Source organism: Ptiloglossa arizonensis, chromosome 13 (assembly GCF_051014685.1).
Source record: "Ptiloglossa arizonensis isolate GNS036 chromosome 13, iyPtiAriz1_principal, whole genome shotgun sequence".
In the NCBI taxonomy this organism is placed as follows: domain Eukaryota; kingdom Metazoa; phylum Arthropoda; class Insecta; order Hymenoptera; family Colletidae; genus Ptiloglossa; species Ptiloglossa arizonensis.
In genome coordinates this window covers 8390892-8401999 of record NC_135060.1, presented here as the reverse complement: position 1 = coordinate 8401999, position 11108 = coordinate 8390892, and the positions used below count along the sequence as shown (strand labels likewise).

The following is an 11108-nucleotide window of genomic DNA, read 5'->3' as shown; positions in this document are numbered from 1 at the left end:
TTGGAATATAAATCTAAAGAAACTATATATCCCACCGGCGGTTGGATTAGGTTACATGGAATATAGTTCTTAAAGTCACCGTGCAATGCGCAGCAAAACTACTGATTTTTCACAAGATCAATACTTCAATTAGTAGAAGTAGAAAATTCCATGAAATATTCGATCTATTCTGTATCTCATTGTGATGAGGTGACACATTTTTCAATTGAATCCTTGGTCTATTTTATAAATTGTAAGTGGTTATTGTTAATAAAATAATATCTACGGTTAATTAAATAGGAATTACTATTACTATTTCCTTGTAGATGAATATTTTTTATCAAAGTATCTTTGTAATTTTCTATTTATATTATATAGTTTTAAAATACAATACAGGATCAGGAAATGTATATACTGTTAATATAAATATATGAACAGTACAACGAAGCTAGTTCTTTATTTGCTACTATAGTATTACATCGTATATTATTTTAATCGATAAAAGGAAACTTTAGTAATTGCGTTGTAGTTCCAAGAATTGTACGTAATTATTTCCTAGTACTAAAAATTAATTACTATAAACAATCAAATCTAAAATAAATGTTCAAAATTCTTTTCAATTTGTAATATTTATTTTAAAAATATGGAATATAAAAATATTGAAAAATACCTTATCATGATGTACAATCGTTTCTATTCTAAAACTATCGACAGCACTAGTCGATAAAAACAATTCTGCTGTACAATGGTTGTGAATTCTAGTGAATGGTATAGGACGTGTACAATAAAGAGTTTGATGCATTACACTGTTCAATCTAGTTAGAAACAAGTAACGATTTATTGCATTGTAATCTGTAGATAGCTCTTTCTTCATTGTCATTGTGATATTACACAATACTTGTGGTACACAGAGAAAAGTATTTTATAAACGCAGAAAAGAATATATCGATAGATATCGATAGCACATATGACACAATCACGTTGATCCGAGTATTTCGATTGTGAATGATTTAGAAACATCACCAACCAACAAGAAAATTGCATGACATCATAAATTTCTGAATGAAATCATCTTTGCTTAAGGTTTTAAATAAATTTTGTATTGTCCCATTTTCGTTCGTTATATTATTTCACTTTTAAAAATAATTATAGAGATAAAATTAGTTACACTCAAATACCATAATAAATATTTAGTTAAATAAAACTTATGAAAATTACATTCTTATCACGCTAAGTAATATTCTTTCAAAACGTGTGCATAGTTAGATCGAAGGTATAATACAAACAGTCCTTGTTACATATTGATCGTTTTCTCTTAAACTCAATACTTACATGACCCATACTATATTGATGTCAAGGTTATTTATCCCTGAAAATATTTCTAAGAAATTCTAAAACACTTCAACGAATATAGTTTTCTAATAGGATTGGCATCTAATTAATTCTATAAGTACGAGAGATATGTGTTCATATCTCCCACGATTTTTATAGTTTCTACTTTTTTATTTGTACTTTACAGTTCATTGGATTTCTTTTACATTTTAACCTTTACTGAACAAATTTGAATATCAAACATAAGAGAAAATAGATAATGAAAATTCTAATTCTAATTCTAATTACGTATAAATTTCATTTTACAATATAATATCGCAATTCAAAATGTACGTAGTATCTTATCATTGATACAGAAAAACATCGGGACATACATATATATATATATATATATACACATCTATGTTCTTGCATTACAGTTGTGATACTACAATATAACTACGAAACGTGTATTCGCATCCGTCGATTTATCGAGTTTCCTTTGCGATCACGTGAGCATTTCCTCATTGCGATATAAACTACTAGGAATTACAAATTACGCATTCGGAGATGTTCGCGAATCATCGTAGGTCTGACGCTAAATTATGGATATAACACAGCAGTGGAGAACGCGTTCAAACGCGACACTTACACGTCACTACCCAAAGTACTCGAGCATTGAAGGGAGAAACCTGGAAGTAAAAGAGAAAAAGAGAAAACATAAAAGATTAAGTGAGAGAGGTGGAACCACTGATGCAAGATTTGGTATCACGAGTCATAGAAGCCATATTGGATTTCCCACACCACTCACACTAAGCACAAATGCGAATGCCGTGAGCTTGACACTTCGGACAGCTTCGGAGAGTCGAGAAAGAAGGCAAATATAAGGCTTTCTTTCTCATTCTCGACAACTAAAGTCGGATTTTTCTCTATTTTTTCGAATAACAAAACAATTACAAGAAATTTTATTCGTTCATATTTAAACCACAACCACCTGAAACCTGTTTGTTTCAGACGTACAGCATGCGGTAGTTTACCACTACAGATATTTTCTACAGCAGCTTTTTTTCACCGCGTATAGTAATACATGGATTTATATGAAGTAACTCACGGATCAAGTTGATGAAGCCGGTGATTCGGCAGCAAATTTGGATTCATTAAAATAAAGGCACATATAGACAAGTTCAGTCAAGGGGTTTGTGGTAGTTTATCGTCAGTATTAGTAGAGCATAGTCTCTTAGTACCATTTGTTTGAACATTCTATGCATACAACCATTTGGCATTAGCGCCTGAATAAAATGGCCAGAGTAGATAATGATGTTTTAATTAATGACGTAAACAAATTTGCATAAATGTAAGACACTAAAAAAGAAAAGTACCACAATGAAGGTAAAAAGAGAATGCGTAGGTGTAAGTGCACATCAATTACAATAGCAAGTCTCATTGCAGAGTCTTGACTTTTCAAATTTTCCGAAATTTTTGCATTTAATTCATCAAAAGATTTAATTCATACGAAACTAATTCATAAATTTTGCCCACTCTCTCTTCAATCAATAAACATAGAAGTAAATGCTCTTTTAAGAAGTCTTGCGCTATATTTTCTGTTTCTAGTACTCCAAAATAATACTGAATAAAAACAATAATTTGTTTACTTTATAAAGGATATGACTGAAGTAAAGAAACTAATTATAATATATTACACCTGAAAAATATTTCGAAAGAATAATTACTTTGAAAATGTATGTAACATGACGCAACTTCTTTCCTATTAGTCGACTGCATATCTCAAAATTATTTCTGTAAGCGATCAATACAAGAAAAGGACATTGAAAAGCAAATATGTGGAACAAATCCAACAGCTAACTATATATTAGCGATGTTCAAAAAATGAATCAATAAAATTTTGGACATCACTAATTCGTGTCATATGACGAAGAGGAGAAATTTGCAAGAACATTGTCATTTGCAGCACATAATCGCAATTTACTGTTCTGTTTCTTAATAAAAGTAGTATATATTTGTACAGGTAAAACGAAAAAAAGGTGTTTATCATTTATCTCCATAGTTCGACAAGAAATTACAAACGAAAAGAACACTTTTTATCTCACATTCGCCTTCTTTCTCGACTTCCCGAAGTTATCCGAAGTGTTGAATTTACGGATGTGTGATGTAGAGTAGGGGAAATTCAATATGGCGCCGACTAGAGGTTGAATGCTTATTCTGGCATCAAGGCGCTCAGTCGTTAACGAAGTCTCCGAACGATCGTTACAACGCTCCTTGTTCTTGCACGTAGATAAACTCAGTTCCTAGAAGGAATAAAAATGGTTGTCCATCACGTTCAAAATGCTGTGAGTAACTAGAAATACCTTTAAATCGCACGTTTTGTACGGTTTCATATTCGTACAAACCTTTTTTACGTATTGTAAATGACTATACTAATTATTTTGGAAAGTAAAGTAAATCGAAGTTGGAATTCGGTCAAAGTATAATTCGTTCAATTGCGTTTTCTATGAAACCGGTTGACCTTAAAGAAATCGATTTCAACATGTTTAGCTTTACGAGGAATTTTCCTTCTATTACGATAGAAAGATTTCTTTTAAAAAATGTGTAATTGTAAGACTGCAAGTTGTACTGACTACAAATTGCCACGAAACATATGCAATGATGATTTTCGCCTGTGGCGTGCATGTAGCATTACGTCAACTATAAACAATTTCAATTACTACATAAACGTAGTTTAAGGCATTAGAATTATTTATCATATCCATGTGTGCGTTTCAGGCAGTTTTTCACACAGATGCCGTTTTACGAACAACACATTTTAGCACATTATCTATGCATAACGAATGAATATTTTATATTTTCTGGTATTAGCAATATTAGTATGCAAGTATAAATACACATTTAAATATCACAAAAACTTATATTTTATAAATAAATTTATATTTTATTTTAGGATTTTATGAAATAGGAGGATTTCTAAAAGTTTATATTGTTTTTTTTACATTCAAGAACAAAAATACTATTTGTTACTTACATTTACAGAGAGATCTGGAAACCCGCATGGGAGAAGCTGGAGAAAATTTAGTTGTACTTGATTTCTTTGCTACATGGTGTGGTCCTTGTACAATGATTTCACCCAAGGTAGAAGAGTTGTCAAAGGTTGGATCATTTTCTTTATATAAAAATTTTTCTATTAGGAAAATAAATATTGCTTACTAAATAGTATCCTTTCTTCAATAGGAAATGCCGAATGTTGTGTTTTTGAAAATAGATGTAGATGAATGTGAAGATCTTGCACAACAATTTAATATCACCAATATGCCTACTTTCGTATTCCTTAAGAAAAATGCAGTGGTATGTATTACTTTCAAGTAAAGTGTATTTCAAACATACAAAAAAACATTTATGAATTAATATCTCAAATTTGTTTCAGGTGGAAACTTTCACTGGTGCTAATTACGAGAAACTCAAACGCACAATTGAGAAGCTCAAGTGAACAATCAATTTGAATATATATATGCTTAAGCAAAATTGTTTACTAATTGGCATTCATTAATAGGAGCAACAAGAACCCCATGATCTTGAAAGGGGAAGTTGTGTTTTGCTTGTAAAGAAAATGTAAGACAGAATTTTGGATTCGCATTGTCAGTTTTATTATACATAGTTTATTGCAAAATAAAATGTAATCGGTTTATAAACCTTTATGTACAATGAAATTATTTCCATCTTGTTATATTTTAGAAATGTAGAGAATAGAGTATCAAAGTTTATTATTAAAAATTGAATTTATTTACATAAGTATGTGTAATTAATTCATTATTTTCATTGTAAAACAATACCATTGAAAATACTAAATGTTTTTATAATTATGCACCCAATAACAAAGTGGATTCTGGTTGCTTTTGCATTTTCACTAATAGTGAACATGCTCCAGTACCAGACTTACATGGTTGGCCTAGCATTAATCGACTAGAGGGAGACACTAAATTATCTCGTTTTCCTGTAAATAGAAAATACACCTATTTAAATATTAATTCAGAAACTAAGCGTTTTGCATGAAATATTTTTTAAATTAATTTTTATTTTTGTACCTTGTAATGTAGCAGTTTTCAAAAAATTAAGGGAACTTTCGAAACTCATTTGCTGCAAAGGAGAAGCAGAGTCTTCCATTCCTTTACGACTGAGAGGTTGAAAGCTACCATCGAAAGTCATGTAATCCGCGATTAATAATAAATGACGGGAATCGACTGTGATACCATACATTTTAAATACATCCTTAACTTCTTTTACAATTACTCTATTAGCAGCTTCAATACCATATGTTTGGGAAATACCATATATATCATTGGAGTACAATTTATTTAAATCTAATAATTTGTCACATTTAAACATTTCCTACAATAAAAAAAGATGTAATGCATAAAAATTGATAAAATATAAAGTTATAATTAACATTACACTTTCACTTACTATTATGTTTATGCCATCAGTTTTGAGAATAGTTTTACCATCCTTATTTTGAAATGTAAAAGCACGTTTTATATGTGGCACCTCTGATAAAACAACTCTATTTGCCACGTTTCTAATTATTGTTGGTAAATCCAATTTTATCATTTGGAGTGGTAACTAAAAGATAAAAATAATGATTATAGTAACTATAAATGTATTTCCTAAAAAAAAAAATACACAAAATTGATAAATATGATTGAAAACGAAAATAAGTATTACATAATAATAAATAAAAAAAATAACCTCAATTTTTTATAGTACTTACCCAAAATGATAATTTGCACCAAGAAAATTTATCTTCATCATAATCATATTCCACTCCATAAGTGTACATGTTTGTAACATCTCTTTTTCTTTGTATATTATTTATTTCATTTATACCATATTTCAATTTTTCGTTATTAATGTATTCATCTTCATATTCTTCTTGTTGTTCATTATTTTTTAATTTTTCACTGTCATTGTCTACAACATCATCTTCCTTTTCATTTACATCGTCTATTTCCTCTTCTTCTGGATCTTCATATTCTTGATTTTCTTTATGACGAGAAATTGATCGACTCAAAGTTGCATCTGCATCTTCTGCTGCTTCATCTTCATCTGAAGATTCATGTAATTCTCCTAAGCTTGCTCGTGGTTTCAATGCAGATTCTGCCTCTTCATTTGGCTCAACTTGATCTAATAAAGCATCATCTTCGTACATAGATTTTTTTTCTTCTTCAATACGTAATAAGGCACCGGTTACTTTTGCAACTTTCTTAATTTCTTTAAACATTTCCTTGAAAAATACTTCTTCTGTCTTTTTCAATACAGCATGTGGCTGTATACAAAATTCTTCTTTATAGGATTTGTGTGGAAGGTAATTAATAGTTACAGTATATAATAATCGCCTGTTTGGTATTTGTTCCATTCTTCTATTTATTGTAACATTATTTAAAACATTTGATAAAATACATTTAGTTAACTTTAATCTTAATTTGTTTGCACGTTTTGCGACATTTTTTAAATCTTTTTTAAATGGTATTTCCATACTAGGTGTTTTAATATTTTTAGATGCCATCATAAGTATTTCACGTAACCTAGGTATACCCAATGTAACATTCATCTCTCCACGACCGGCAAAGTGAAAAGTATTTAAAGTCATTTGAGTTGATGGTTCTCCTATTGATTGTGCTGCTAATAAACCTACTGGTTCACCGGGTGGACAAACAATTTTCATTACTTTTATGGATAAAAGATCTCTTAAATCATTTCTTTTTATTAAAGAATTTCTAGATTTATTAGCAATATATGCATCTATTAAATTTTCTAATCGTTCTGAAAGTACACCAAAATCTAGATCTTGTCTATACTTTGACATTACTGGATCAGGGCATTTTATACATTGGGCATAAATTAATTTTCTATCTTCTTCAGTAGTTCTTATCCATTTTCGCATAAGTGAAAGTGCAGCTTTGCTTCTTCCACTATTTTCATCAATTATTTTGTATTTTGAACTTTTAATATTTGCATCCTTCATAGAAAATCTTGAAAATGGACTCATTCTTCTTGTCTGCAATGGACATCCATTTTTACTTATCCATTTTTTTAGTCTTTTTGCTAGTTTCACAATTTGTTCTGTATCTGAATTCTCTTTTAGGTTTTTAACCATCTCTTTATCAACAATAGCATTTATATTATCTATTAAGAAATTTATTTGTTCTTTCGTTAAAAATCTTGAGCCTGGTATATCAAATCCATCTTCTCCATAGTAAATTTGTACTAAACTACCATCTGAATCTCGTACTGTTGAATCATAATTAATAACTAATCCTTCAAGATGTTTGATAAGACATCGTTGTAAATATCCTGATCTACTGGTTTTTACAGCAGTATCAATAAGACCTTCACGACCAGCCATACAGTGAAAGAAAAATTCTTGAGGTTTAATGCCTGTCATGAATCGACCATCAATAAAACCCCCAGCCCTTGGTGTTGAATCATATGCAGGGAAACTTGGAAGACTTTTTCCACTGATCATTAAGGGTGGTCTTTTCCCTTCCAACTCAATTTGACCAAGCAAACAAGATATTTGCATAGTATTTACAGTGGAACCTTTTGCACCTGATTGAACCATTAATTGCAAATTATTATCTGGGAACTTTTTTAAAAGACCAGCTGGTAAACATGTTTTATTTATATCATTAGTGTAAACGTCTAATGCACTTTTGTACTTTCGATCGACCTGTGCACGAAATTTGGAATTGTTCCAAAAAGATTCTTCCATTTTATCTGTAACTACATCCATTGGTGTATCATTGGGTAATTCTAGTATTGCTTTCTGAATATCGTCTCCAATCTTTCTACAATTAGAAATGATTTCTTTACGTTTAGTATCTGCTTTTTTTAGTAATAAGATATCTTCAATGCCAAGTGTAAATCCATTTCTTTGCAAAGCAGATTGAAACAATTTGCCAAAGGCACTTAATAATTTTGTAGAGCATGCTCCACCATAAAGTTCAAAAATACAATGTATGAGACCAAATGGAGTGGCACCATAATGTGTTTTATCAAGTACACCACATAATAATTCTCCGTTTCGTATAATAACTTCAGCTTCTGACATCACTTTAGGATCTGAAAATTCAGTACCACATTTCCAACGTCGTGCTTTCGTAATTTGCCATTCTTTTTCATTGATTTTAGCAGTTGATGTCAAATTAATTCGTGCTTTATTTAATGGAATAATATTAATGATAACAGTGGATATGATTTGTTTGCCAGACCATAATGATATTGGTTTTATTATAGTAGGTGGAAGGAGAATTATATTTTCTTGTATTGTTGACAAAGCAGCATAGACTAATTGCATATAATCTTCTCGTGAAAAAAACATTCCTCTTACTGTTATACGAACACCAGAAATCATATGATCTTGTATAAGACCACTTAATGGAGTACCATCTTTAGGTACAAGATACTGATTGGACACGTTAGCTATATTGTATCCTTCACTTCTAGCAAGTTCATTTTGAGGATAATGTGCATTCATTTCATCACCATCAAAGTCTGCATTGTAAGCTTTGCAATTAGCATAATGAAGACGCAATGTTTTTTCCCCTTTTAAAATACGTGCTTTATGAGCCATTATACTAGGCTTATGTAAAGTTGGCTGACGATTCAGTAATAAAACATCTCCATTTTGTAAATGTCTATGTATAATTTTAATACCTTTGAAAAACTTGTTTGCTTTGTCACTTGTTGTTAAAAGACGTTTTGCGATAGCTTCTCTTTGGATAACATTGGTAGTAGAAATACGTTGTCTAGTCCCATCTTCATTCTCTACCATTACAGCACCAGGATGAATATCAGGACCATTCAAAACCAACTGTCTTAAATATACAACATTCCAAGGTGTAACAGGTGTAGGATATGTTAATTTCATAGCAAAAGTTTCAGGAATGCCAATTTCATCTATGTTTAAGTTTGGATCGGGTGTAATAACTGAACGAGCTGCAAAATTGACTCTTTTACCCATCATATGCATTCTAATTACTCCTTCTTTTTTTTCTATAACTTGTTTCAGTCCTTGACAATTTGCAGAATCTGCTGTTTTATTCATATCACGATCCATTAAGTGATCTACATTTATTTGTAAACTTTGCCAAGCATTGTGTAATTTTTCGATAGCTGTATTACCTTTTATTTGTTCAAAAACAAGTCTGCCCTCCTCTGGTAATTGGTTTGTATCTCCATCTTGAATTGTTTGAATGATGTTTCTAAGAACAAGACAATCTTGAATAATAGTTTTATATACTTGAGACTGTGGGTGCTCAATCATTTGACCATTAACAAAATTAACTGGCCTAACTATAGGTGGTAGAACTGGTATTATTTCTAAAAAAAATATATCAGTCGGATATTCAATGTCTACCATTCCAAAGCAAGGAATAATTACTTTGAGAAAATCTGTCTCGTTTTGCCAAAGTTTTCTGAGAAATTCTTTAGATTGATCTGGCATTAGCATGATTGTCTCTAATTTATGTATAATTCCCTGTGGGTATTCCTTTTTAATATCTATATTGGGTACTTTAGTTGTCATGATCTTATTTTTTAATGTCGTGATTTTTGGTATGGGTTCATGACAATTTACACAAATTTTTGATGTTGTATATTGTTTGAGGATATGTTCGACATATGTGTGCCATTGCATATTGACATTCTTTGTATTGAATTGATTTTCATTGCAATGCATAAGCAACTGATTAAATCTTGATCGATTAATAAGATTCTCTGTATAATTATCAATAACATTTTGAACATTTTGTACATCAACTTCGTACGGATTGTTTGAGTTGGCAACAACAAACATTACTTCTTGTTGTAAACCTTCAAGATCACTAAGAAATCCTTGCTGAAGTAGTTTCAGTTTTGCAGATAACAATAACTTTATATAAGGTGGAATTTGCAGAGTAAAACAGCTTAAACATGTTAATTTAATTAACATGCACAATCCTTTATGAAACAATGGATTTACAACTGGCATAGGTAATTCTATGTGTCCAAAGTGACCAGGACATTTGAATACATTGCATCCACATGTTCCGCATGGATCTGAACTTTCTAAGAGAGGACCTAATTTATAGAATAAATAATGTATTTTAATAATTTATTTAATTATTTCTTTGTGTATATAAAAATGTATGTATCATCTATAATATTTTTATGCTACAACTAATATTTTTGGAATGCATCAATTATTTAGTTTATTTACCTAAAGCTGGATCATATAATCCCCCTCTCAATGGATGTCCTAATATATTAAATGACAATGGTGTTCTTATTTTAGTAACGCTTAAATTTCTTATATCATTTGCAGTGAACATAGAAAACATTAAACATTTTGGATCTAAATGCTTTGGAGTTAAACGTGGTGCACGATATTTATTACTTGCCATTTTAATGAATTTCTTTCCACTTTTTGGAATTCTAAAAAAAAATCATATTCGTAATTCTAACACATTATACCTAAAAAGACTATTTTTTTATAATGACAAAAAACAAATGCTTTATTAATACCTATATTTTTTTAAACAAAATAAGATATGTTACTTTTTAGGAGTAAATTATTTTACAAAAATTACATTAATGACGTTCTGCATTTTCAAAATAAATTTCACCAATTGTTTCAAGTTTTTAGGTTACGAAATTTTCGCCACATGGTGCATTCTATACAAATCATATAGTGGTGCATATATACTAGTCGACTCTCGACTAATCGAAAATCGATAACAATATCGATTACTGTTTACAGGATTTGTTGAATA

General features: G+C 30.2%; 2 protein-coding genes across 2 annotated transcripts; one reads left to right on the top strand and one right to left on the bottom strand.

The window, feature by feature from the left end:
- The first annotated feature begins 3477 nt into the window (after positions 1-3477).
- On the top strand, positions 3478-4997 carry LOC143153910 (thioredoxin-2). Its single transcript, XM_076325550.1, has 4 exons — positions 3478-3638; positions 4336-4452; positions 4534-4647; positions 4727-4997. The coding sequence occupies exons 1-4, from the start codon at positions 3612-3614 to the stop codon at positions 4787-4789; spliced, it is 321 nt and encodes a 106-aa protein (XP_076181665.1). The 5' UTR covers positions 3478-3611; the 3' UTR covers positions 4790-4997.
- Rpi1 (RNA polymerase I subunit RpI1) lies at positions 4741-11022 on the bottom strand. The gene is made up of 6 exons (XM_076325539.1): positions 10861-11022; positions 10556-10770; positions 6068-10416; positions 5764-5919; positions 5385-5688; positions 4741-5293 (listed from the first exon to the last, which is right to left on the bottom strand). Exons 2-6 carry the CDS (start codon positions 10737-10739, stop codon positions 5160-5162), a joined length of 5127 nt encoding a protein of 1708 aa, XP_076181654.1. The 5' UTR covers positions 10740-10770; positions 10861-11022; the 3' UTR covers positions 4741-5159.
- Between the last annotated feature and the right edge of the window lie 86 nt (positions 11023-11108).

Coding starts and splice junctions, on each gene's coding strand:
- LOC143153910 (XM_076325550.1), top strand. CDS start 3,612: ATGGTTGTCCATCACGTTCAAAATGCT. Junction 3,639..4,335: donor TCCATCACGTTCAAAATGCT/GTGAGTAACTAG, acceptor TTACATTTACAG/AGAGATCTGGAAACCCGCAT. Junction 4,648..4,726: donor TCCTTAAGAAAAATGCAGTG/GTATGTATTACT, acceptor AATTTGTTTCAG/GTGGAAACTTTCACTGGTGC.
- Rpi1 (XM_076325539.1), bottom strand. CDS start 10,739: ATGGCAAGTAATAAATATCGTGCACCACGTTTAACTCCAAAGCATTTA. Junction 5,920..6,067: donor GGTGCAAATTATCATTTTGG/GTAAGTACTATA, acceptor TTTATCTTTTAG/TTACCACTCCAAATGATAAA. Junction 5,689..5,763: donor CTGATGGCATAAACATAATA/GTAAGTGAAAGT, acceptor TTTTTATTGTAG/GAAATGTTTAAATGTGACAA.